General features: G+C 53.3%; 3 protein-coding genes across 6 annotated transcripts in view; 1 reads left to right on the top strand and 2 right to left on the bottom strand.

Annotated features, from left to right (window-relative positions):
* Window positions 1-927: 927 nt before the first annotated feature.
* On the bottom strand, window positions 928-18,481 carry LOC103190455 (choline-phosphate cytidylyltransferase A). Of its 4 annotated transcripts, none has more exons than XM_042339070.1 (9): window positions 18,438-18,481; window positions 10,185-10,313; window positions 5,987-6,086; window positions 5,624-5,740; window positions 4,164-4,315; window positions 3,820-3,898; window positions 2,884-3,026; window positions 2,333-2,521; window positions 928-1,573 (listed from the first exon to the last, which is right to left on the bottom strand). In XM_042339070.1, the coding sequence occupies exons 2-9, from the start codon at window positions 10,293-10,295 to the stop codon at window positions 1,376-1,378; spliced, it is 1,089 nt and encodes a 362-aa protein (XP_042195004.1). In that variant the 5' UTR covers window positions 10,296-10,313; window positions 18,438-18,481; the 3' UTR covers window positions 928-1,375. The 4 variants fall into 4 exon arrangements, with proteins under 4 accessions (XP_042195004.1, XP_042195007.1, XP_042195005.1 ...); XM_042339073.1 differs by lacking the exon at window positions 18,438-18,481 and adding an exon at window positions 12,282-12,297; XM_042339071.1 differs by lacking the exon at window positions 18,438-18,481 and adding an exon at window positions 10,780-10,925.
* Window positions 18,482-19,208: 727 nt separating this feature from the next.
* tctex1d2 (Tctex1 domain containing 2) lies at window positions 19,209-27,214 on the bottom strand. Its single transcript, NM_001292774.1, is given in 5 exon segments — window positions 19,209-19,415; window positions 20,188-20,251; window positions 22,621-22,690; window positions 24,676-24,809; window positions 26,988-27,214. Coding segments are annotated over 5 exon segments (423 nt in total). The 5' UTR covers window positions 27,095-27,214; the 3' UTR covers window positions 19,209-19,367.
* Window positions 27,093-27,706, top strand: part of LOC103191204 (zonadhesin-like) — a 57,575-nt gene continuing 56,961 nt past the window's right edge. The window contains exon 1 of the mRNA XM_042339209.1: window positions 27,093-27,316. Within this exon, the coding sequence (XP_042195143.1) occupies window positions 27,093-27,316 (224 nt within the window). The remainder of the gene's footprint in view (window positions 27,317-27,706) is intronic.

Below are 27,706 nucleotides of genomic sequence, written 5' to 3' on the forward strand. Positions count from 1 at the left end.
GTGTTTGTGTGTGTGTGTATGTGAGCGTCTATGTGTGTGTATATGTGAGTGTGTGTGTATATGAGTGTGTATATATGTGAGTGTCTGTGTGTGTATGTGTGAGTGTCTGTGTGTGTGCATCTGTGTATGTATGTGTGTCTGTGTATGAGTGTCTGTGTGTGTGTGTATGTGTGAGTGTCTGTGTGTGTGCATCTGTGTATGTATGTGTGTCTGTGTATGAGTGTCTGTGTGTGTGTCTGTGTATGTATATGTGTCTGTGTGTGTGTATGAGTGTCTGTATGTGTGTATGAGTGCCTGTGTGTGTGTGTCTGTGGGTGTGTTTACGTGTACGTGTGTGTAAGTGTCTGTGTGTGTACGTGTGTGTCTGTCTGTGTGTGTTTGTGCACGTGTGTATGAGTGTATGTGTAAGTGTCTGTGTGCGTACATGTGTGTGTGTGTGTGTGTACGTGTACATGTGTGTGCAAATCCCTCAGACACACTTACTGCACAACCACCTTACACCAACAGTAAAGCAGCCTGAGTGAGCGCTTTGCCCCCTCAGTGTGGAGCTGTGGTGAGTGACTGAAATTGTCTCCCACCCAACGTGCTCTTGCTCACCTCTCACCACTGGACACCGACTGCCTCAACTCTCACTGCGGAGGGAGCAGCGGGACAAGGAGCTCTGGTAACTAGACAGGCAACAGACACCCCGACCGACACACACATACACAGACAGACACAACACACACATATATACATATACACACACAGACACACACATATATACACACACAGACACTCACACACATACATATACACACACAGACACAACACACACACACATACATATACACACACACATACATATACACACACAGACACAACACACACACATACATACTCACACATATATACATATAGACACACACGCAGATAAAACCTCTCCCCACCACCGCCCCTGCCCTCGTCTGTCATACATACACACACAGGCAATGCTGAGTTAGCTCTCAGACCACTCCTCACCCTCAGTCTACCGCCTCCACATCTGTCCCAGCCCCCTCCCCTCCCTCTCTCTCTCTAACACCCCCCCACTCCACTCCACAGCTGTCCCAGGCCCTGCCTGTGGGAAAGCGCCATCGAGTTTTAATTAGTTTAATTCGCTAAAAGAAAAAAAACAGTTACATCGTTTGCAAAAGCATTTCCTATGGAAAGTGATTTGTTTCTTTTTTTTTTGTAACCTTTTTTTTACTCCAAAGTCCACCTGAAGTTTAACTCCCATTCTGCAAATACCTGTCACCCTCTGCCCACTCACCCCCACTTTGCCCCTCTCTCCTCTGTCTCCTCTCCTCTCCCGCCCACCTGCCCGCCCGCGGCTGGCAGAGAACGGGCATGGATGTTATTCGGAGTCGTCGTCGCTGATGTCGTATGTTCGGCCGCAGGAGTCTGGCTGGGGGGAGGCGGGGGGGGACGTCTTTGAGAAGGGCCAGCGGAAGGTGGGTGAGGGGGAGCGCTCCCGGGTTGGGCTGCTGCTGGGGCTCTGCTTTGGGGTGATGGCTTGTAACATCCGTCCTTTGCCCTCTTTCAACATGTGTTTCTGCTCATCGGGGGGGAGGGAGGGAGAGAGGAAGTTGAGAGTCTTTAGTCACACACTGGGGCGCTGTGTGCCACACCGACCACTGACCTCCCCCCACCGCCCCCCCGCCGCTCGCATTGAGTGCACTGAGACAGTGATCAGGCATCAGTGATCAGTTTGCCACAATAGTGATCACCTCGTCACATTACAGCAGAGACTGTTATCACTCCCCCATCGTTCTCTCCCCCACTGGAGCTCTCCACGCTCACCCCATTCCCTGCTCTCCCCCCATGTTACATTTGCAGGGATGAGGCTCAACACAAGGGAAAAGGTTTGGCACTATCATGTGGCTGTGCGCACTATTACAGTCTGAAGGACAGTCCGCAGCGACTCCACACTGGGCCAGTGGGTAAACGTGCCCTGGTCAGTGCAGACTCAAGTCTCTGCTGTTATCTGACATTCTGATCACTATTGGGTGTGTTCACTGATACCTGATCACTATCTCAGTGCACTCACTGTCGATGTGCTCACTAGTGTGTGATCATTGTGTTCACTACAGTAGTGTGTGTGCTCACTATCACCACACACTTCACTGTCACAGTGCTCGCCCTCGCTCGTGTGACCTTTGTGCTCACTACAGCATAGTGCATTTACTGTAATGGCACATCCACCATCGCCTGGTGCTCACCGTTGCAGCGCGCCCTCTACTGCGCTCACTATCATGGAGCGCTCACCACAGTGGTGTGCTCACTATCGGGCTCACTCTCGCGCCGTGCTCACCAGGGCTCCCTCAGGGCCAAACATCTCCAGGAAGTTGCCGATGAATTCCCGGGATTTCTCCTCCCATTTCTGGATCAGGTCGATGCTTTTCTCCTCGACTTTCTGAACAAACTCCTTCGACTTTTCCTCCACATTCTTTACCTTCTGTTTCACTTTGTCAACTCGCTCCTGCAAGTGATACTTCTTTTCCTGCAGAGAGACAGAGAGAGGGTGAGTGGGAGGGAGGGAAGGGGTCAGAGAAAAGGGAGAGAATGAGAGAGAGAGAGGGAGGGAGAGAACGAGGGGAGACAGAAAGAGAGGGGGACAGAGAAAGAGACAACAACGGGGAGAGAGAAAGAGGGAGGGTGAGAGGGGGGAGAAAGAGAAACGGAGAGGGGGCAGAAAAAGAGAGGGGGTGAGAGAGAAAGAGAAACAGAGAGGGGGAGAGGGGGCAGGGACAGGGGGCAGACAAAGAGGGGAGGAGGGGGGTGAAGGGGAGACAGAGAAAGATTAGTCAACAGACAACAGGTGATAGGCACTGGAGAGCATAGGCAGGTGGGGGGTGCACTCACGTTGATGAAGCTGACGTTGAGTTCCTTGGCGGTGTAGCCACGCTGCAGGTTCCTGCGCACATACACGTCGTAATCCCTCACAATCCTGGTGATGATGTCAGACGTGGAGATACCCTCTGTCCTCTGGGTTGGTGCAAACATTCCTGTGGGTGAGCAAGGAACTGAGCTGAGGGTCTGACCACCACACCCAGCACACACCACCACACCCAGCACACACCACCACACCCAGCACACCCAGCACACACCACCACACACCACCACACCCAGCACACACCACCACACCCACCACACCCAGCACACAGCACACCCAGCACACACCACCACACCCAGCACACACCACCACACAGCACACACCACCACACCCAGCACACAGCACACCCAGCACACACCACCACACACCACACCCAGCACACACCACCACACCCAGCACACACCACCACACCCAGCACACACCACCACACAGCACACACCACCACACCCAGCACACACCACCACACACCACCACACCCAGCACACACCACCACACAGCACACACCACCACACAGCACACACCACCACACACCATACACAACCACACACCACCACACACAGCACACACCACCACACACACAATCACACACATACAGCACACCACCGCACACATACAGCACACACAAGACACAACACACACAACCACACACAGCACACACAACCACACCACACACCACCACACACATACTGCACACACCACCACACACACACAGGACACACCACACACAGCACACACACAGCGCAGACAGCACACGACCACACAGCACACACATAGCACACACCACACACAACCACACCATACACAGCACACACACACCGCCACCCCCCCCACATAGCATCCACCCCACACACACAGCCCGCGCCCCCTCCCCACCCCACACACAGCCCGCCCCCCCACCTCACTACCTGCTTCTTTGATGTGTTTGTAAACGTCGTCGCTGCCGGCCGAGGAGTAGGGGAGATCGTCGTGAGCCACAAAGTCAATCTACAGAGAACACGAGACTGGGCTAGAAACAGCGAGAGTGACTGCGGGCGTCAGGGAACGAGCCAGTACCGAGACCCCCACCATCACCCCCCACAACGCAACACTCCCCCCATACACACACACACACATACAGAGCACATTCCCTCCATACATAGCCCACCCCCAGCACGGAGACCCTCCCAACTCCCCCCCCACCCCCACACGGCACATTTCCCCCCACCACACACAGCCCCCCCCTCCCCCACCCCGGTGGTGTCACACACACCCTATGCCGCTGCAGGAACTCCGGGGACAGGGACCAGGGCGCGTTACGCAGCACCTCGTCCACATAGCGACAGTGACGCACTGCGTCGTAACGTTCAGCCTCGTTCATCACCGTGAAACCTTTACACTGGTGGGTCAGGTCATCGTTACACACTGTATCCAGACAGGAGACATTGTTCATCATTAATAATTAATAATCACTGACAATAAATAACTCCTCATCTGGCATTGACATTCGGCACATAAACTGATAACACATGAATGACGGGTATGTGTATGTGGGGGGGGGGGGGGGACTGTGTGTGTGCGCATGAGTGTATGTGCTGTGTGTTTGTGTGGGGGTGGGGGGGGGTGATGATGCGGGCCTGAGTATGTTTGTGTGTATGGGGGGGGGGGGGAGGGCCTGTGTGTGTGCTGTGTATGTGTGTGTGGGGGTGCTGTTTGCGTGCGCTGTGTGGCTGTGTATGTTTATGTGTGTGTGGGTTCTGTGCGCGCGCTGTGTTTGTGGTGGTGAGGGTACTGTGTGTGCGTGTGAGGGGGGGCTGTGTGTGTGCATCGTGTGTGCGCGCGCTGCGTATAATAATAATAATAATCCTTGCATTTGATATAGCACTTTTCACGTCGGGAGGACGTCCCAAAGCGCTTCACAGAACACACTGTAAAGTGAATTGACTGTATATTTGTGGGCAAACGCGGCAGCCAATTGCGTACAGCAATGTCCCACAAACAGTCGTAGATTAAAAATGACCAATTTATTATTGTTTTGGGTTTTGGAGGGATTATTATTAGGCTCTGTGTGGAGTAAGGAAACTTGCCCAAGGTTTCGCCCTCTGCCTGGGATTGAACTCAGGTCTCTCACTTGCAAAACGAGTGCTCTAACCACTGAGCTACGTGTGTGTAGTGGGGGGCGGCTGTGTATGTATGTGTGTGTGTGTGTGTATGTAGTGGGCTGTGTGTATGCAGAGATGGACAAAGGTATTTAATGCAATGTGTTGACAGTGCGCAGTTATGGAAAAGGGGGATTAAATCCGGGCTCCGTCACCGGAAACCTAACCGGAGGAGCTGAGAGTGAGGTCGGGTCAGAGCCACTGACCCAGGACTGAGTGACAGGCCAATCACAGCCACCGTGACAGGTTCTTTACTCCCATTCATCCTGGCCCCTTTACTCCCGGTTTTCAGTCGATTGGTGGATCACTTTTCTGGGGATAATAATTCCTCCAAAAAAAATAATTTGGTCACTCGATCCACCACTGTTTGTGAGACGCTGCTGTGCACAATCAGCTTCCGTGTTTTGCCCACAAATATACAGTCAATCCACTTTACAGTGTATCCTGTGAAGCGCTTTGAGACGTGTAGAAGCCGTGATAAGGCGCTGTATACAATGCGAGGATTATTATTATTTATTATCATCCCCTTTCACTCCGCGGCCTGTGATATTCCCAGAGCCGAAGCATTGCTGACCTCCCACGATGAGGTAGGTGTTGGGGAACAGCCCCTTGGCCTGCATCAGTGCCCGAGCGTGGCCTGAGTGGAACAGGTCGAAGATACCGTCTGCGTAAACTCTCACCGGCCGATCCACTGCACAGAGAGATTACAGTCAGTGCCCATCCCTCAAACAATCCCCCCCGACCAACCAACCCAACCCACCCCAAGACCCCTCCTCCCCGACCAACCCCTCCCACCCCAAACCCCCACCCCCACGACCAATCTCTCCCATCCTAACCCACCCCCGACCAAAACCCCTGACTGTCCAGCGCCTTGGGACATCCTCCCGACGTGAGAGGCCGGCGCTGTGTAAATGTAATTGTTGTTGTTGATACCCACGTGGCGTTCCCATCTGGGCTTCCTCCAGCGTTACCCGCTCGTACACCTTGTCATTCCTCACTCCATTCTCATCTCCAAACGGGGCTGGCTGGGACAGGGTCTGTAACCGTGAACAACACTTACTATTAACTGTTATCCCAGCTTGAGGCTCTGGTGTGGGGTGGAAGGGTCGGAAAGTGGGGGCTGTGTTGCCGCTGTCCTTCAGATGGGACATTAATACCCAGTTCCCATCTTCCTGTTTCTCTCTCACGCTGACCCAGCCAACAATCCTCCGATGACCTGGTTATTCACAATGTGGCTGTTATGCTGCGGGCAAAATGGCTGCTGAGTTTGCCTACAAAACAGTCACTACACCTGACAGTAAATGCACACAAAGTGCTCTGATGTTCTGATGTGATGAGAGGTGACAAAAAGGAGGTTAAGTCTTTCTTACAACATTCTGAGGGTTTGGCCAGCGTTGGTTGAGTGGTGATCGAATGGTGAGGAGGTGGTGGGGGGGGGGGGGGCGCACAGTGTGGACAGGTAGTGAAATACCCCATGGTAAACCCCCAGGTGGTTGATGAGGGCTGAGTTTGGGTTGGCCTCGGTGCTCAGGTTACGGAGGAGGGAACATTTTGGCAGGTTTCCGCTCCCGGTGGCTATCAGCAGGTGTGTGTAGCCACGGTGTGGACAGGAACGGACTCAGACTCCTTCCTCATTTCTGATGAAAGGTCATCGACCTGAAACATTAACTTAGTTTCCGTTCTCCATAGATGCTGCCTGACCTGCTGAGTGTTCCCAACCACTTCTGTCTTTATTTCACATTCTTTGGAGTTAGATAAAGGAGGTTTCACTGAGACTTTAAATATAAATCCTGTAGCTGAGTGGTTAGAGCAATCGCCTCGCAAGCGAGAGACCTGGGTTCGATTTCTGACAGGAGAAATTTCTTTCCTAAACACACCTCTGCGTATTTAGCAGTATGTAGGAACCCGGGTTGTTTGATGATTGGCGGATTTTCCAGGGTTAATAATCCCTCAAAAAATAAATCGTAACAATAATGCAGTCACTTAATCCACGACTGTTTGTGGGACGCTGCTGTGCGCAATTGGCTGCCGTGTTTCGCCCACAAAATACACAGTCAATTCAGTTTACAGTATATTCTGCGAAGCGCTTTGAGATGTCTCGACGACTTTATAAGGGGCTTTATCAAAATGCAAGGATTATAATAAACCAAACACAACCTTTAATAACCTGTCTCTCCACCTGCACTTCTGGAACTCCATCCCCCAATCACTCCGCCTTGGCCCTTCCTTAGCCTCCTTCAATTCCCGCCTCAAAACCCTCCTCTTCGACCACGCCATGGGTCACCCCCCTTCCCCTCCCCTCCCTTCTCCCCCGCCCAACTCCAGCTCGGGTCTGGAATGCTGTACACTATCCAGCGCCTTGGGACGTCCTCCCGACGCGAAAGGCGCTATACAAATGTAATCTTGTTGTTGTTGTTGTTCTTGATGGTCCCCTCCTCTCTCTCCTCCCCATCGCCTTTCTGTATCACTCGCCCCACTTGAAAGATGCTGTGGAAGTGCGTCTGTTCTTTAACTCTTACTTGATGACTTCTGACACTTGTCACAGGGAGCTATTTATAGCAATTATCTTGAAGACATGGAACTGGTTCCAATTCATTAGACTCTGCCCCGGGCACCATGATCAGAGAGTCTGAGCTTCACTCAGACAGATTTCCTGAGGAATTCTCATTGGGGCTAAATAACAACACTTGGCAAATAATAATAATCCTTGCAATTTGATATAGAGCCTTATCACATCGAAACGTCTCAAAGTACTTCACAGAATATACTTTAAAGTGGAGTGACTTTGTGTTTTGCTGGTGAAACGTTGCAGCCAGTTTGCACACAAAAATATCCCACAAATAGCCATGGAGTGAGTGATTGATTTTATTTGGGGGATTGTTGGCCAGGACACCGGGAGAGAGAGCGAGAGAGAAACTCCCTTCTCTTTTCAAATAGCGCCGGGGGATCTTTAATGTCCACCTGAACAGGCAGATGGGACAAAGTTTAACGTCTCATCCGAACGACGGCACCTCAGACAATGCAACAGCCCCCAGCACCGCACTGGAGCATCACGTTAGACTATGTGATTGAACCCACGTAGGGGCTTGATCTCACAACCTTCTGACACAGAGGTGAGAGAGAGCGCTACCACTGAGCCACATATTCCCCCCCACTGGCCTGAGCGGCAGTGAGCATGGCTATGTAATACTGACTGAAAACAAAGCCTTGTGGAGACAGTAATATCAGTGGGAATGTACGGTCCTACGCCTAGGACTAACAGCCTGACTGCCTGGAGCTGCCACAGTCTATGTCTTCACAACCCGACGCCCACCAACACTTTACTTCCCGGGAATTTTATTTTGCTGCCGGTTGAAGCCTCTGATTTACGTCAGTGTTGGTGACAGCGGCAATAACACCAGCTCCCAACACTCAGCAGTCTCTGGCCTTTATGTACAGTAAACTACTATTACTTCCTCACTCCGAGGGAAAAGGGGCTCAGTGATGAGTTTATCCTGTAGCTCAGTGGTTAGAGCACTCAACTTACAAGCCAGAGGACCCGGGTTCGATTCCCGGGCAGGGCAAATCTTAGGCAAGTTTCCTTACTCCACATGCCTCTGTTTGCCAGCAGTAAGTCGGAACCCGGTTGTTAGTCGATTGGCAGACCGCTTTCCAGAGGAAATAATCCCTCCCCCCAAAAAAGTGGTCACTCAATCTACAACTGTTTGTGGGACTCTGCTGTGCACAATTGGCTGCCAGGTTTCGCCCACAAAATATACAGTCAATTCACTTGCATTCTGTGAAGTGCTTTGAGACATCTGAATAAGGCGCTATTTCAAATGCAAACATTATTATCTGTTTGGTGACTTAGGCGTATGTAAATACATAAATAAATACCGCCGGGAAAATTGACAGCACAATGACTTAAGCAGCAGTGACAAGTTAAGGTGGAGTTACCAGGAGTCTATTGAAAAACTCTACACGAGTAACGACACACTGTCCTGACCGCGGCGTGTGTGTGAGGGGGGGGGGTGTGTGTGAACAGTGAGGGGTGTGTGTATGTGTGAGCAGTGAGGGGTGTGTGTGTGTGAGCAGTGAGGGGTATGTGTGTGTGAGCAGTGAGGGGTTGTGTGTATGTGTGAGCAGTGAGGGGGGGCATGTGAGCAGTGAGGGGGGGTGCATGTGAGCAGTGAGGGGGGTGTGCGCGTGTGAACAGTGAGGGGTTGTGTGTGAGCAGTGAGGGGTGTGTGTGTGAGCAGTGAGGGGGGTGTGTGTGTGAGCAGAGAGGGGTGTGTGCGAGCAGAGAGGGGTGTGTGCGAGCAGAGAGGGGTGTGTATGTGTGAGCAGTGAGGGGTGTGTGTGAGCAGAGGAGGGTGTGTGTGTGGGCAGAGGAGGGTGTGTGTGTGAGCAGTGAGGGGGGGTGCATGTGAGCAGTGAGGGGGTGTGCGTGTGTGAGCAGTGAGGGGTATGTGTGTGTGAGCAGTGAGGGGTTGTGTGTATGTGTGAGCAGTGAGGGGGGGCATGTGAGCAGTGAGGGGGGGCATGTGAGCAGTGAGGGGGGTGTGCGCGTGTGAACAGTGAGGGGGTTGTGTGTGAGCAGTGAGGGGGTGTGTGTGTGAGCAGTGAGGGGGGTGTGTGTGTGAGCAGAGAGGGGTGTGTGCGAGCAGAGAGGGGTGTGTGTGTGTGAGCAGAGAGGGGTGTGTGTGAGCAGAGGAGGGTGTGTGTGTGAGCAGAGGAGGGTGTGTGTGTGAGCAGTGAGGGGGGTGTGTGTGTGTGTGTGAGCAGTGAGGGGGGTGTGTGTGTGTGTGTGAGCAGTGAGGAGGGGGGGTGTGTGTGTGAGCAGTGAGGGGGGTGTGTGTGTGTGCGAGCAGTGAGGAGGGTATGTGTGTGTGTGAGCAGTGAGGAGGGGGGGTGTGTGTGTGAGCAGTGAGGGGTGTGTGTGTGTGTGTGTGAGCAGTGAGGAGGGTATGTGTGTGTGTGAGCAGTGAGGAGGGGGGGTGTGTGTGTGAGCAGTGAGGGGTGTGTGTGTGTGTGAGCAGTGAGGAAGGAGGGTATGTGTGTGTGTGAGCAGTGAGGAGGGGGTGTGTGTGTGTGTGAGCAGTGAGGGGGGTGCGTGTGTGTGAGCAGTGAGTAAGTGTGTGCGGATGGACACTCACAGGTCGGGGGAACTTGACTGGGGTCACGTCGGCCTCGATGTTGCCGTTGGGCCCCGCAAATTCCTTCTTCCGCTTCCGACAGCCGAGTTTGCAGACGCTTGGGGTGTCCATCCGTGCTGGGCCGGGGACCTGCAGCCGAGAGCGGACAGACAGAGTCTTACAGCACAGAAGGAGGCCATTCGCCCATTGTGTCTGTGCTAAAAAGATACCAACTAGTTCCCACTCCCCCGCTCTTTCCCAACTAATCCCACTTCCCCGCTCTTACCCCATTGGGCACCGAGTCACAGGACTGAGTGTGGATGCCCAACACCCGCCCAGCGTCCCGGAGCGCTTATATCGAGCTCCCGTCTGCGCCTGTTAAACGCACGTCAAAGCCCCCGAGAGATACTATTGTATAAGAGAAGGGAGTTTCTCCTGGTGACCATTCAGCTCCTGGTAAAAGCTTAATGGTCATTCGCCTCATGGACAGTTGCAGGATGTTTCCAGTGTAAATGGCTGCCTTGTTTACCTTCAAAATCACTCACTGAACCTGACAAGGAAAGAACTTTTGAGACATTTGTACGTGACGAGGCATTGTAAAGAGCAGAGTTCTTACTTTGTTACCTCTGTTACCAACTGACTGACTAGAACCAGCTGAGCTGGTGAGTTGCTGCCGGTAATCCAATTCACACACTGACAACTATGTGCCGTGGCTTTGGCTCAAAGGTTCGGAGTATCATATACACACACATAAGCCTGACAAACATTGCTTCACTCCCACAGCTTGCACTTGCACGCCAGCTGTTACCACGCATATCATATGAGTTAACGGCAAGCCAGCTCTGCGGGTGACAGAGTTTGAAGTGAAGATGTGCAGCCGGTCCATGGATTACCCTCGGAATGTATGTTTGGGAAATGCTAAACGCTAACACTCAGTGACATTCCATGAAGCATTGTGCTGACTCCACAACAACAACAATCTGAGCCAGGAACGTCCTAATGTCTCAAAGGGTTTAAAGCGAATCGTTGCCAAGTGCAGTGACTGGAGGCAAACACATTCATCAATTTTCACACAGCAATGTTCCACAAACAGCCCTGGAGCAATCAGCTAATTTCTCTGGAGGGAGGGGGAGCTGTAAATTAGGACACCAGGAGAACCTCTCTTCCCTTTTCCCCATAGCGTCTCAGGATCGTTATTGATGTACACGGAACAGGCAGACGGGACCTGGGTTTAAAGTCCGATCCGAAGGACGGCACCTCTGACATTGATTGCAGTGTGAGCTTGATTTCCTGAAATGCAGTTTGAACCCACAACCTTCTGTCCCAGAGACAGGGTTGTGACTGACTGAGCCAGGCTGCCATTCTCTGTGAAGGTCCGTGGGGGATAGCAGGTAGTAGGATAGTAGGTCGGAGAGGTAGGAGGGAGTCCACTGTGAAGGTCCACCTCCTTGCTCCACTTCTCACAGACATCATCAACCTGTCCGTCTCCTCTGGCTCTGTTCCCATTCCCCTAAAAACTGCCACCATCACTCCCACTTTGAAAAAAACCCTCCCTTGATGCGTCGCAGCTATCAAGCTACCGGCCCATCTCCAACCTCCCCTTCCTGTCCAAGGCCCTTGAAAGAGTTGTGGCCTCCGAGCTGCGCTCTTTCCTCTCCACCCATTCATTATTCGAACCCCTTCAGTCGGGTTTCCGTGCTGCCCATAGCACAGAAACCGCCCTGGTCAAGGTCACTAATAACATCCTGACCATCTGCAACCAGGGCTCCCTCGTCCTCCTTGACCTATCGGCCGCATTCGATACGGTCGACCACTCTATCCTCCTCCATCGCTGAAACACTGGTCCACGCCTTTGTCACCTCAAGGCTGGACTATGGGAACTCTCTCCTCGCGGCCTTCCCGGCCCTCCCTCCACACTGCAGGTCATTCGGAACTCTGCAGCTCGTGTACTGTCCCGCACCAGGCCTCGCGCCCACATCACTCCCACCCTCACCCTCGTTCGCCTCCACTGGCTCCCCATCCCCCAGAGGATCGAATTCAAGATCCTCATCCTCACCTACAAGGCCATTCACGGCCTTGCTCCCTCCTACCTCTCCGACCTACTATCCCCCTACCTACCTGTCCGTACCCTCCGTTCCTCTGGCTCCGGTCTGCTCCACATCCCCCGCCCCAACCACCCTACCATCGGTGGCCTTCAGCCTCTCAGCCCCGAGGCTCTGGAACTCCATCCCCAGTGCCTTCGCCGCTTCCTCCCTTTCCTCCTTCAAGGACGGTCTCAAGACCTTTCTCTTCGACCGTGCCTTCAGCTCCCCTCTCGACTCTCTACCCCCTCCTCGCCCCCTCCCCTAACCCTGACCATTTCCCCCCTCCTCGTTCCGTCCCTTCCCTCCCCTCACCCTGACCATTTCCCTCCTGCTCGGGTCCCAACCCAACTGTCCAGCGCCTTGGGACGTCCTCCTGACGTGAAATGCGCTCTATAAATGAAACCTTGTTGTTGTTGTTGTTATCAACCTGGTTCTAAATATTGAAAAATTTACACAAAACAAAGAGGGAGGTGAGCAGGTGAGCAGGGTGTGTCTCTCGGGGGGGGGGGGGGGGGGGGGGAGTGCGTGCACAAAGAGAAATTTCCATACCTACTTCCATACCTCTCAGTCTAGTCTAAAAACTCTTAAGCATGGCAATGGGTTTCCGTGGGGATCAGCCGACCTCTGACCAAACCCCCCCCACCATGTCATACTCTCAGTGTGGAATTTAGCTGCCCACGTTTAACAGTAAAATAAAAACAGATTTGACACAGCGACACTCAACATGTATAAGATCGTTTCATTTTTTCCGGAAAATTTAAGCGCACTGAGACGCTACCCCACAGAAGAGCGTTATATGATAATTCCTTCATAATAATACTAGGGGTGATAATGCCTTAAAAACAAATTTAGTCACTCAATCCATGACTGTTTGTGGGACGCTTCTGGCTGCCACGTTTCACCCATAAGATATACAGTCAATTCACTTTACAGAATATTCTATGAAGCGCTTTGAGACGTCACGAAGACGTGACAAGGTGCTATAGCAAATGCAAGGATTATTATTATTGCATAAACGCAAGTCGTTGTTGTAAGATCACATCCAATACAGAAACAATTTAGAACATGATTTAAGTCGGTCACTGACCCCCTCTGTGTTGAGTGTTGAGATGCGCGGCAGGACAATGTGCTGGTTTTAGCGCTTTAAGACTTTAAATCGAGGGCATTCCTGAGATTTCTGACTGCCCGAGGTGTGTCTGCGCAGACTGTAACACACAATGGGTGCTGAGCTCTTACAGTCCTGCATTCATGTGAAAATACAGCCATCTCAGCTTCACGGTCACATGAACCCTTCACTCACATCCCACTTCCCACTGGGGAGTGGCGTATTTCAGATGTTTATCAACTTGGGGATGGTGACAACAACAACTTATAGTGTCTTTCACATTGAGGGAATAATAATCCTGCATTTGATATATCGCCTTATTACATCACTGAGACGTCTCAAAGTGCTTCACAAAATATACGGTAAAGCGAATTGACTGTAAATTTTGTGGGCGAAACGCAGCAGCTAATTGCGCACAGAACTGAGAACACCTCAAGCCACTCTTTGCTGCTGGGGTGGGGGAGATCCTGGGGCAGAAGGATGGGCAATCATTCCCAGGGCAGAGAGAGGCTACGATGGGGAATCCTCCCCGGACAAGTGCTGCAATCCCAAGCCAGGAACCCAGCCACTTTCCAAAAATCTTATCAGCAAATCTGAAAACGCAAGGACAATAACCGTTCCTGACCCACTGGAACGGAACAAGTACATAATAAAAATAATAATTAATAATACATGTTCTGATTACATACTGGCGGGGGGGGGGGGGGGGGGGGGTGGGACTGGACTTTGAGCCATTTAATATTGCAATCGTGCAACTCGTTCCCAACTCATCCGTTATTCATGTTATTGCTTAAAATGAGGCGCGGCGAGAGGGGGGGCTGGGTGAGACAAGGGGGTTGCTGGTGGGGGGGAGGTGACTGGGGGAGAGGATGGGAGCTGCAGTGAAGTGAGGGGAAGGGAGGGGAGAGGGAGTGAGGAGAGGCGTAAAGGTCTTCCAGGGAGCGGTACGTCCGAAGGGAGGGTTTTCCCAGCAGCTGGTGGGACCCACACAGCGGGTAATTTGTGCTGAATGTTGGCGAGATGGAGAGAGGCTATGGCTGGTTCCTGTGCAGGAGATGGAACTGTGTGCGATGGGGGAAGAGATGCCTCGTGTGAAACAAGGCAGGAAAATGCACAGCTCTGCAGAGACCCACACGCTCCTGGGCCAAATGGGATAGTTCAGGACTCATCCTCCACTGGTCAGTGCTGTGGCCAGTCCTGGGGTCACGTGTAAATGTCTGATACTGGGATGTGAACGGGGAGGAGGAGGTAGGACAGTTTCGCTGGGATAAAGGAGGAAGCACTGAGACCCATTCATGTGTAGGGAACCACAGGTGTCAGTGCAACACAATGTTCGGGTGTGGTTGGGTTGGGAGAGGGAGAAATTCAACACACTCTGCAGCAAGCATTCACGCTTCAAAAATCTCTGGTATTGACAAGAGTGGTACGACCCAACCCTCCCCCCAGCAATCCAGCAATATAACCCCCAACGTTACAATCCAGCTGACTGTTACACACTGTTACACCCCATGTGTATGCCTCATTGTAATGTCTCCTACTCGTTCTTTCACAGCATCTCAAAATTTGTCCTTCCCTCGTCCCCCCACAATCCACAAAGTCCTGTTACCCCTGCTGCAACACAGCGTCACGAGGAAACTGCGGAGGAACTGAAACAAGCTGTCAGAGATGCCTTTGGCCTCCTCCCTCCATCCACGCGACAGAAGATGTTGCAACCCAAACGTGGCAACGGATCATTATCTGCCATAAAAATGATAGCGCTCACATACACACACTCACACAGATCCTCTCGCCTGTATTATCTAGGAAAGGCGTGACATCAAGCGCAAGGTTTATTTCCCTTAATAATAATAATCCTTGCCTTTGGCATAGCTCCTTATCACGTCATCAAGACATTTTCACCCACATTTTGTGGGTGAAACACGGCAGCCAAGTGGGCACATCAGTGTCCCGCAAATAGTCGTGGATTTCCGTGACCAAATTATTATTTTTTTGAAAAATATTTGAAGGATTCATTACCCCCAGAAAAGCGATCCATCAATCGACTAACCATTGGGTTCCTACTTGCTGCTAGGAAAAAAGAGGCGTGTGGAGTAAGGAAACTTGCGCAACATTTTGCCCTGCTCGGGAACTGAACCCAGGTCCTCTCGCTTGTGTGGAGAGTGCGCTCACCACTGAGCTCCAGGACTCCCTTGAGCTGCCTTTGATGCCACGCTTAGACGTTTGCTATTCTGGGCTTTTGAAAGCAGCACAACTTTCTGCTTTTAGGGCAACAGGAGCTCTAAATTAAACCCTTATCTTAAACACGTCCCCCTGGAAGCCCAGTGTCCTTTACATCGCGATGATCAGATTTTTAAAACAGCTTTTATATAAATGTGAATTGGCAATCCCAGGGTAAGGGCCCGCGTGGGGGGTAGATTCCCTGAGACAGCCCGGCTACACCAGGGCTTATTAGTGGCACATTTAACCACATTAAAGAGAACGAAATTCCACCAATCTCTAAAAGCTTCAAAGGCGAAGATCTGCTACCCCTCACTCACTGGCGTCTCTCGACAACCTCAATTGAAGCCACGATTAGGTCTCAGCCGTGCTGATCAGAGGCATCCTGGAAGCAGACGCCGGCTGTGTGGCCGCTGCTCTCTCGCTGGGGCTGAATAAGGCCAATGTTGGCTGTGGGGATCACTCCCTGATTGTGATGTCACAGCAGTGAGGGGGGAGGAAGAGGCCCGAGGATGGGGCGGGTTCTACACAAACTGGATCAGAAATCACACATACTCAGCCCCACAAGAAATTCATGGCAAAAGTCAAACCACAACCTTGCTCAAACTCTCTCTAGATCACTGCAAACAGTCTCACTCAGACTAAATATTTTACAGTTAAGTAATAACAATCCTTGTATTCGATATGGCCCTTTCACGACGGGAGGACAGATCAAAGAGCTTCTTCGCAGGATTAATTGTAAATTACAAAAATTGTTTTGTAAGCAAAACGTGGCAGCCAAATTGTTCACAATGCAAAGCCACATTGAGAAGGACTGATTAAACTGAGTGAAATACAGAGTCCTGTAGCATATTGGTTAGAGCAGTAGCCTAACAAGCGAGAGGAAACGGGTTCGATTCTCGGGCGGGCGAAATGTTGGGCAAATTTCCTTACTCCACACACACACTTGTTTACCTAGCAGTAAGTAGGAAGCCAGTTGTTAGTCGACTGGCAGATCGCTTTTCCAGGGGTAATAATCCCTTCAAAATCCCTTAACAAAATGTAGTCACTCAATCCAGGACTGGTTGGCTTTATACACCGCCCGCAACACCAACGTTGTCTCAAGGCACTATTTCAAACAATTTACCTAGAGTTTACATAAAGAGACACATTAATTAGTCAGTCATTCCCTTGCCTCATGGCTATTTGTGGCACTTGCACCCGCCCGCAAAAACATTAATAATAATAATCCTTGCATTTGATATAGCGCTTTTCACGTCTTCTAGACATATCAAAGTGCTTCACAGAATATGCTGTAAAGTGAATTGACTGTATATTTGTGGGCGAAATGCAGCAAACAATTGTGCACAGCAGCGTCTGTCCCACAAATAGTCGTGGATTGAAATGACCAATTTTTTTTTTTTTTTTGGGATTGATTATGATCAGACGTGTGGAGTAAGGAAACTTACTGCCACTAAAGTGAGTGCTCTAAATTTGTAATTTACAACCCAGGTCTCTCACTTGCAAAGTGAATGCTCTAACCACTGAGCTACATTCACTGAGGACATTCACCACATTTGGCAGCTGTCGAGAGTCATACGCGAGGTTACAACATGATATGATAGCGCACACAGGACTAACCCTTCCTCTCTGTAATGACGAGGGTTAAAGGGCATGAGCAGGTTACTCAGACTGAGGACCACACAGAGCCCCTCCTCGCCTACACACGTGCCCTTCACAGGAGTGACGGGCACGCGTGTAGGCACTTCACAGTGCGACTTGCAGATACCGAGTGAGAACCAACAAACACAGATCAGAGGAACTTCAACACGAGCCGTTCAGTGAACGCTGTCCACGGGACCCATCAACTCCAATCTCACTCCCCCTCGATCTTTCCCCACTTTTGTCCCATGTGGAAACTCATCACCGTGCTTCAGAGCATTCAGACCGAGCTTGAGAATTCCAAACTGCTTCCCACCCACACATGGAAATTCCCAAAACAAACATATAAAGTTCCAGAGGTAGATCGTGGGAATGGAATGCGACCTCTGCCCCCGGAGGGACACAACCTGCTCCCCTAACCCGGAGAGGGTCGAGCGCAGGTTGGCGAGAGCCAAGGCTGGGGGGGAGCCCAGAGCGTGTGTGGGGGGGACTGCTGGAGTCTAACCAGCTAAACCCACACTGTCTGGCCAAGCCTTCCCGCTGCTTGCCCAGCGAGGACCACCCTCCCCGTTAGGGCTTTGGCTGAGGGTTACCAGGAGCTGAGCCCCCAGTGACTGGTCGGCCCTTCCAGGTCCTGCCGACGAGCCGGGACGGGCTGTGCTGCCATCAGCAGTCAATACTGCTGGAATACTGCGGCCCCTCCTGGCTCGGGAACCGGATTACAGACCGTCACGGGGGGGGGGGGGGGGGGGCGCTCCATTCCGTTGCCAAACATGGCTCCTTGGAGCCAGTTCTGCCCCCTCCCCCCCCCCCCGGGAAGATAGTCATCTCTCCCCATTTCCTGACAGTGGAAGGTGACAGAACACGACCCGCCCACAGCATCAGTTCCATGTTCAGTCTCGGGGACCGGGGTCTCGGGTCTCGGGGGCGCGGGGTCTCGGGGACCGGGGGCGCGGGGTCTCGGGGGTGCGGGGTCTCGGGGCCGAGGCTGGCGGCCGGGGGCCGGGGTCTCGGGGCGCGGGGTGCCGGGGGCGCGGGGTCTCGGGGACCGGGGGCGCGGGGTCTCGGGTCTCGGGGGCCGGGGGCGCGGGTGGGGCCGGGGGCGCGGGGTCTCGGGGCCGGGGGCGCGGGGTCTCCGGGGCGCGGGGTCCGGGGGGCGGGGCCGGGGGCGCGGGGTGCCGGGGGCGCGGGGTCTCGGGGGCGCGGGGTGCCGGGGCCGCTGCTCACCTGTCTCCGCTCCTCGATGGTCTTTTCCCCCCGGACTCTGAGGCGGACCCGCCGGAACCGGAAACGCGACACACGGAAAACCCGCGCCGCGCACAAAGGTTCCGGCCCTACAGGGCGGGGCTGATACCCAGCGGGAGGGGGCGGGGCTAGAGCGAGGGGCGGGGCTAGAGAACCCCAGCTTCTCTTCACTGTTAGAAGTGTAATCTCTCCGCTCTCCTCTCGATGCTCGCAGTGTATTTGAGAAGCGTTTCAGGATGTTCATCCAACACTGAATCCCCGAGTGTCTGTGGGGCGCTGCCGTGCTCAAAGCTGACTACCCGCAAAATACAAGCGCTTTGAGACGTCTTTATGACTTAAGGCGCTATATCCAAATCAAAGAGGCTTAACATGAAAGGCTTAATGGAAGTGCAAGCTGTTGCTTGTGTACAGAAAGGATACTGTTTGGGGAGGCAGGAACCGACTCTCTCTATCTGGTAAGAGGCAGTCACCTCCTAGGAGACACGGGGATATTGCCCCCTCTCTTGCATCCTTCAAAATCCATCTCAAAACCCTCCTCTTCGACCGTGCCTTCGGTCACCCTCCTCCTCCCCCTGCCCTCCACCCTCCCCGATCCCCAGCTCAGGTCCAAAACACTGATTGTCGAGCGCCTTGGGAAGTCCTCCCGACGTGAAAGGCGCTATACAAATGTAATTGTGCTGTTGTATACATAGGACTGCTCTTGAAAGGCTCTTGAATGATAACTGTGGCCACAAATAAGTGGGACAACAATTTACCAAATGAAAGAAAATAAAGTTTATTTCCTCATTGTTCATTACTTCCTATTCCCAATCACGACAACTGCGCTCTGGTTTACAACTCGCTCTATGTACAAAACCGTAGAAAATATTTATATACAGCAGCACTGGCTTGGATTACATCCTCCGAAGGCTGTTAATAGTAGTAAATGCCAAATGCAGCAGCAACACAGAACAGGCTCTCCTGAAATCAAAACCAATAACTGCATTAATAACAGTAGGACAGGGCATGTAATGGACACAACGGTTCAATTGGCAGTAAGCACCAATGATGTAGGAATGATTCAGATCAGTTAGGCCAACATCCAAACTATCCTGTGATCTTGTGCTTTATCAGTTACCCCCTCCTTGACCCTGTCTACTGGCACCTTTCCAACCCTTCCGAACCCCCATAAAACAACCGTCATCACCTCTATCCTCAAAAAACCTTCCCTGCACCCATCCCTGCTCTCTGCCTCCATCCTTTGGAACTCCTTCCCACAGTCCCTTTGCCTTGCTCTCTCCCTTGCCTCCTTCCAGACATGTCTCAAGACCCTCCTCTTTGATCTCACCATCAGCCACCCTCCTGCCCCACCAATCCCAACCCCCAGCTTGGGTCTAAATTCAGTGTCTTGGACGTCCTCCCCACCTGAAAGGCACTGTGTAAATGTAATGTGTTGTTGCACACAGCACATATTACAAGCAGATATAGAATTATTACATGTGAGCATGCACACACACACACACTTACAGAATTACTACATTCACAGGTATCAGACATGTAAAAACACACATGTGGTCTGGAGTGTCATTTTCATAAAAGTAGACACCTGACCTGGGGGGCATATGTTATAATTATTCATCCAACAAACCCAGATGTTGGCAAATTTTCAGAGCAAGAATTTTTTTTTTCTTTTAAAAGGATTTTATTCAACAAAATATGCCCTCGAAGGCATAACCATTGTTATTATACTTACATTCATATAAACCTCCTGAGCAAAGTTATCTGTATCAGCATCCCAGAAACATCGTGCTACCATCCTGAAAGACATGGAGAGTAAGTTATAAAAAACTCATTGTGAATCAGTGGTGATCAGCTAATAATCCTTTCCCCTGCCAATTCTACTATTATATTGAATCAGTATTACAACAATAACAAATTACATTTGTATATCCCCTTTCACGTCAGGAGGATGTCCCAAAGCGCTGGTAATCCATGCCTGCTCCACGTTTTAATTCCGTGTACCCATCTTTTCTCCACATGTTTTAATATCCTTTACTGGGTTTATTGCAGACATTTGAACTCACTTTTTGACTTTCTTTCAAAATCTCTTCACCTTGTTTCCCATCACTCTATCTTCAAAATCCTCCTAAAAATTATCTTTTCAGCTATCGGACTTTGGTCAATATCCTCGATTCTCTTTATAACGTGCAAGTTGTGCTGAATTTCCATTTCATGGATCATATTTAGAATTTAGAAACCCACTGAGACAATGGAACACGATAAGCACACTGAAGGCCTTCAAAAGAACACCCCATAACCTGATAATAATAATAATCCTTGCATTTCATACAGCGTCTTATCACGTCTTCGTGACGTCTCAAAGCGCTTCACAGAATACACTGTAAAGTTAATTGACTGTACATTTTGTGGGCGAAACGCGGCAGCCAATTGCGTACATCAGCGTCCCACAAAGAGTCGTGGATTGAGTGATCAATTTCTTTTAGCTTTTATTTTTGAGATTTCTGTTGATGAACATCAGCAATCAAAAAAGCAGAGTTAGAAATTGTCAGATGATTGCTTAAAAGAGAAAGTTAGTACATTTTGAAATAAGTGTGGTTCCTGCTGACCCACAGAGACTCCCTGACAGGATCAGAGGTCAGCTACCAAATCAACAACAACAACAACAACAACAAGATTCCATTTATAGAGCGCCTTTCACGTCAGGAGGACGTCCCAAGGCGCTGCACAGTTGGGTCATGACCCGAGCAGGGGGGAAATGGTCAGGGTGAGGGGAGGGAAGGGAGGGAGAGAGGAGGGGGGAAATGGTCAGGGTGAGGGGAGGGAAGGGAGGGAGCGAGGAGGAGGAAGAGAGTCGAGAGGGGAGCTGAAGGCTCGGTCAAAGAGAAAGGTTTTGAGACCGGCCTTGAAGGAGGAAAGGGAGGAAGCGGCGAAGGCACTGGGGGATGGAGTTCCAGAGCCTGGGGGCTGAGAGGCTGAAGGCCCGACCACCGATAGTAGGGCGGTTGGGGCGGGGGACGTGGAGCAGACCGGAGCCAGAGGAACGGAGGGTACGGGCAGGTAGGTAGGGGGATAGTAGGTTGGAGAGGTAGGAGGGAGCAAGGCCGTGAATGGCCTTGTAGGTGAGGATGAGGATCTTGAAATCAATCCTCTGGGGGATGGGGAGCCAGTGGAGGCGAGCGAGGGTAGGAGTGATGTGGTCCCGAAGCCTGGTGCGGGACAGTACACGAGCTGCAGAGTTCTGAATGACCTGCAGCTTGTGGAGGGAGGTGGCGGGAAGGCCGGCGAGGAGAGAGTTCCCATAGTCCAGCCTTGAGGTGACAAAGGCGTGAACCAGGGTTTCAGCAGCGTGAGGGGTGAGGTAGTGCCGTAATCTGGCGATATTCCGGAGGTGATGGAAGGCGGTGCCAGTTGTGGTGCGGATGTGAGGGAGAAAGGACAGCTCAGGGTCGAACAAAACGCCGAGGTTCCTGACTGGCTTTGAGAGGTGGAGAGTGCAGCCTTGGATGCTGATGGTGTCAGCGCCTGAGGTGCGGAGGCGCTGACGTGAGCCAATCAGGAGGGCCTCGGTTTTTCGCACGTTGAGCTGAAGAAAGTTGTCTCTCGTCCAGGACTCGATGTCGGACAGGCAGGCTGTCAGGACATCGGTGGTCGTGGAGTTGAGAGTAGAGGAGGAAAGGTAGAGTTGGGTGTCATCCGCATACATGTGGAAGTTAACCCCATGTTTGCGGATGATGTCACCGAGGGGGAGCATATAGAGGGTGAAGAGGAGGGGACCGAGGACAGAGCCCTGAGGGACACCACATGAGACAGTACGGGGGGTGGAGGAGAAGCCATTCGTTGAGACGAAGTGAAGACGGTGGGAAAGGTAAGAGCTAAACCATTCAAGGACAGTGCCTTGAAGGTTGAGGTGGGAGGACAAGCGGTGGAGTAGGATAGCGTGGTCGACCGTATCGAATGCTGCCGATAGGTCAAGGAGGACGAGGAGACAGAGGGAGCCCTGTCACATGCAGACAGTAATTGTGCAGAGCGAGCGACCACTTGGGTGAGAAAGGGCAAGGTGATGTATGGGACCGTGCCCCAAGGGAAGGGAAAAGGATTCAAGACTCTTTCAAGAAAGACGCAAACAAATCCACCTGCATGTCAAGCATCAGGAATCACCACTTACTTCACTCCTTCACCCCGCTGCTCCCCAAGGACCACCTGCACCACCACTTTGTATCTGTCAAAATCCATTTCTGTGTGAACAGTAGACAAAGTAGATGGCTCATCCACAATAATAATAATCTTAATAATCCTTGTATTTGATATACAGCAACACAATTACATGTCTATAGCGTCTTTCACATCGAGAGAACATCCCAAGGCACTGAACAGTCAGAGTTTCGGACCCGAACTGGGGGTCGGGATCGGGGAGGGTGAAAGGCAGTGGGGGAAGCAGAGTGATTGAAGACAGTCGAAGAGGTGGGTCTTGAAGGAGGCAAGGGAGGGGGCGAGTGGGAGAGACTGCGGGATGGAGTTCCAGAAGGTGGCAGCAGATTGGCTGAAGGTCCGCCCGCCAATGGGGCATGTGAAGCAGGCCAGAGCCTGCTGAGTGGAGGAAACAAGCAGGATGGTAGGGGATTAGGAGGTCGCGGAGGTAAGGGGGAGCAAGCCCATGGAGGCTTTGAAGGTGAGGACCAGGATCTTGAACTGTATCCTCTGTGTGATGGGAAGCCTGTGACGTCAGGCGAGGATGGGGTTGATAGAGTCACGGAGCCTGGTGCGGGAAAGGACATGGGCTTCAGAGTTCTGGATGATCTGCAGCCTGTGGAGGGAGACATTGGGGAGGCTGACAAGCAATGAGCTTGCATAATCAAGCCTCGATGTGATGAAAACGTGTATGAGGGTTTTGGCGGCCTGCGGTGTGACACAGCGGCAGAGTCGGGCGATGTTGTGGAAGTGGGGGAAAGCAGAGCGGGTCATGGCACAGATGTGGGGTAGAAAGGATAGTTGAGGGTCAAACAAGACTCTCATCCAGGACTCGATGTCTGACAGGCATTCTGTCAGGACAGCAGTGATCCTGGAATCAAGGGTGGAGGCAGAGAGGTAGAGTTGGGTGTCATCCACATACATGTGGAAGTTGACTCCATTTCTGTGGATGACGTCACCAAGAGGGCGCATATAGATATTGAAGAGGAGGGGACCAAGGACAGAGCCTTGAGGAACACCGCACAAGCTGGTGCGGGGGCTAGAGAAGCCGTTCGTGGATATGAAGTGGAGGCAGTGGGAGAGATACAATCTGAACCAGTCAAGGACTGAGCTGTGAAGGTTGAGGTGAGAGGAGATGGAGTGGACGAGGATAGAGTGGTCGACAGTGTCGAAGGCAGCAGAGAGGTCAAGGAGGACGAGGAAGCAGAGGGAGCCCTGGTCACAGATGGACAGAATGTCATTTGTCACTTTGGCCAGGGCTGTTTCTGTTCTGTGGGCGGCACGGAAACCCGATTGGAGGGGTTCATAAAAAGAGTGGCTGGAGAGGAAGGAGCGAAGCAAACAACTCGTTCCAAGACCTTGGAGAGGGAAGGGAGGTTGGAGATGGAGCAGTAGTTTCAGTGTCCCACAACCTATCATGGATTGAGTGACCAATTTATTATTATTTTTGGCAGGGAGGAAATGATGAAAACTGAGCAGATATTTTCGGAATACAGTATATAGTTTGGGACATGACATGTCAAGCGACTGCCAGGATGGTGGAAGGTGAACTGGATGGACTTTGGTCTTCTTTCACCAAGCAAAATCAACAAAATTACATTTTTATAGTGCCTTTCACATCAGGAGGCAAATGCTTATCTTCGTGTGATTTCACTGACTCTTGATTTCAAGTTTCTCATCAACTTCTAAAAGTTTGGGCTTTATTTCGACACCTAAGCTGACACTTTATTTTATTTGACACTTTGAATAAACCTTGTGACATCTTACACACGCACGCAAGCACGACACAATCATCAGGCTCTGTGCTTGGTCACCAACATTTAACATCCCAATATGAATGGTTCAGCAAATGAACAGAAACAAACATCAAACATTTACATTGGCTACTCTTTACTCCAGAAAACAAATTCCTTTGCCTGGGTTTGTGAACCCCCAGTTTATGTGACCACACTCCTATTCCGTGTCTCAATGGAACCCAAAAGGCTCTTGCACTGCGCTTAACAGAGGGAGCCCAATTGATCTTATTTTGTACCTTTCACTTCATCCTTTATAGTTTCTGCAATCCTCTTGGTCAGGCCAGGGACTTCCTCTGGATCGTACACCTTGCCTGACAGCTCTTCCTTCAACACGTGGCGGATGCTGTCCTTTACTCTGGGAGCCTTGAACCTAGTGGGTATAAAACATGTTTCACAGCAAAAATTATGGTTTTGATACACCCATTCTATTCCTGATTTATGGAACGGCATTTAAATGGGTTTTGAAATCGTCCTCCCTTCCAACTACTGAATTACTGTCTGTAGCCCTGGGAGTGAACAGCTCGGCTTTGATCATAGCAAAGGATCATTTGAGTGGCCAAACAGGAGAAATGCTCTGGTTTGAAGCTCAGCATATTAATAATAATCCTTGCATTTGATATAGTGCCTCATCACGTCTTCGAGACATCTCAAAGCTCTTCACAGGATACACTGTAAAGTCTATTTTGTGGGCAAAACCGCATTTCATTCCTCATGCTGTAGATTTCATTGCATCAGGATTGATCAGGCTGTACCCTGTCTGCTGGCAAAACACATGATGGGACAACATTGAAAACCCCAGCCCTGAGCCCCCCCACCCCAACCGAGCCCCCCCACCCCTGAGCCCCCCCACCCCAACCCAGCTCCACCCAGCCCTGAGCCCCCCCACCCCAACCCAGCTCCACCCAGCCCTGAGCCCCCCCAGCCCAACCCAGCCCCACCCAGCCCTGAGCCCCCCCACCCCAACCGAGCCCCCCCAGCCCTGAGCCCCCCCACCCCAACCCAGCCCCACCCAGCCCTGAGCCCCCCAGCCCAACCCAGCCCCACCCAGCCCTGAGCCCCCCCCACCCCAACCGAGCCCCCCCAGCCCTGAGCCCCCCAGCCCTGAGCCCCCCACCCCAACCCAGCCCCACCCAGCCCTGAGCCCCCCCCCACCCCAACCGAGCCCCCCCAGCCCTGAGCCCCCCCACCCCAACCGAGCCCCCCCAGCCCTGAGCCCCCCCAGCCCAACCGAGCCCCCCCAGCCCTGAGCCCCCCCACCCCAACCCAGCCCCCCCCAGCCCTGAGCCCCCCCACCCCAACCGAGCCCCCCCAGCCCTGAGCCCCCCACCCCAACCGAGCCCCCCCAGCCCTGAGCCCCCCCAGCCCAACCCAGCCCCACCCGCCCTGAGCCCCCCCCACCCCAACCGAGCCCCACCCGAGCCCCCCCCACCCCAACCGAGCCCCAGCCCCGAGCACCCCCCCAATCGAGCCCCACCCGTCCTATACACCCCCCCACCCCAGCCCCGAGCCCCCCCACCCCAGAGCCCACCCCAGCCCCGAGCCCCCCCACCCCAACCCAGCCCCACCAGCCCTGAGCCCCCCCACCCCAACCCAGCCCCACCCAGCCCTGAGCCCCCCCCCCCAACCGAGCCCCCCAGCCCTGAGCCCCCCCACCCCAACCGAGCCCCCCAGCCCTGAGCCCCCCAGCCCAACCGAGCCCCCCAGCCCTGAGCCCCCCCACCCCAACCCAGCCCCCCCCAGCCCTGAGCCCCCCCACCCCAACCGAGCCCCCCCAGCCCTGAGCCCCCCCAGCCCTGAGCCCCCCCACCCCAACCCAGCCCCACCCAGTCCTGAGCCCCCCACCCCAACCCAGCCCCACCCAGCCCTGAGCCCCCCCACCCCAACCGAGCCCCACCCCAGCCCCGAGCACCCCCCAATCGAGCCCCACCCGTCCTATACACCCCCCCACCCCAGCCCCGAGCCCCCCCCCAGCCCAGCCCCGAGCCCCCCCCCAGCCCGAGCCCCCCCACCCCAACCCAGCCCCACCCAGCCCTGAGCCCCCCCACCCCAACCCAGCCCCACCCAGCCCTGAGCCCCCCCCCCCCAACCGAGCCCCCCCAGCCCTGAGCCCCCCCACCCCAACCGAGCCCCCCCAGCCCTGAGCCCCCCCAGCCCAACCGAGCCCCCCCAGCCCTGAGCCCCCCACCCCAACCCAGCCCCCCCAGCCCTGAGCCCCCCCACCCCAACCGAGCCCCCCCAGCCCTGAGCCCCCCCAGCCCTGAGCCCCCCACCCCAACCCAGCCCCACCCAGTCCTGAGCCCCCCCCACCCCAACCCAGCCCCACCCAGCCCTGAGCCCCCCCACCCCAACCGAGCCCCACCCCAGCCCCGAGCACCCCCCCAATCGAGCCCCACCCGTCCTATACACCCCCCACCCCAGCCCCGAGCCCCCCCCCAGCCCAGCCCCGAGCCCCCCCCCAGCCCCGAGCCCCCCCCCCCCCAGCCCCGAGCCCCCCCCACCCCAGCCCCGAGCCCCCCCACCCCAGGCCTAACCTGAGCCCCGGTCTCACTTGTTCTGGAAGTTGGGCCTGATGATGTAGCTGTTCTCCTGGGGGGGATGAGGAGTCGGCGGCGCTACCCCTCCCACCGTGGATACCGAACTCATCGGGGCCGTCATGTCTCCCGCTGCCCTGCAACGGCCCGCTCCCCGTCACCATGGGAACCGCCCGCTCCCCGTCACTATGGGAACCGCCCCGCCCCTCACCGTCACCATGGGAACCGCTCGCTCCCCGTCACTATGGGAGCCGCCCCGCCCCCTCACCGTCACCATAGGAACCGCCCCAACGCCATCAGCAGAGTACGCAGGCGCAGGCTCGGGGAAGCATTCTGCGCCTGCGCAGTGAGGGGTTGGGCGCTTTCACGCCCAAAACGGGCGTTTTTTTTCACGCCCAAAATGTCCTGGTGTCGGATGCAGCGCCTGATCCCATCTCTGAGTCGTGGCCAAAGCTCCATCTTCACACGGAGTCACTGAGACAAGACCGGCATTGTTTTTCGGGCGAAACGCAGCAGCCAATTGCATGCAGCGGCCACCCACAAACAGTCGCGGGTGGATTGAAGTCACCGATTTTATCATTGTTGTTTTTTAATTCTTGACGGATTATTATCATCGTAATAATAATAATACAGTATTATCGACAAAGCCATCTCAGTCCATCACTCCATCTCCCTTAACTCCTCAATCTCTCTCCCCGTCGCCACCCAACCCACCTTCATCTCATATCGCCCCTGG

The sequence above is a fragment of the Callorhinchus milii genome, unplaced genomic scaffold (assembly GCF_018977255.1).
Source record: "Callorhinchus milii isolate IMCB2004 unplaced genomic scaffold, IMCB_Cmil_1.0 Scaffold11, whole genome shotgun sequence".
NCBI classification, from domain to species: Eukaryota; Metazoa; Chordata; class Chondrichthyes; order Chimaeriformes; family Callorhinchidae; genus Callorhinchus; species Callorhinchus milii.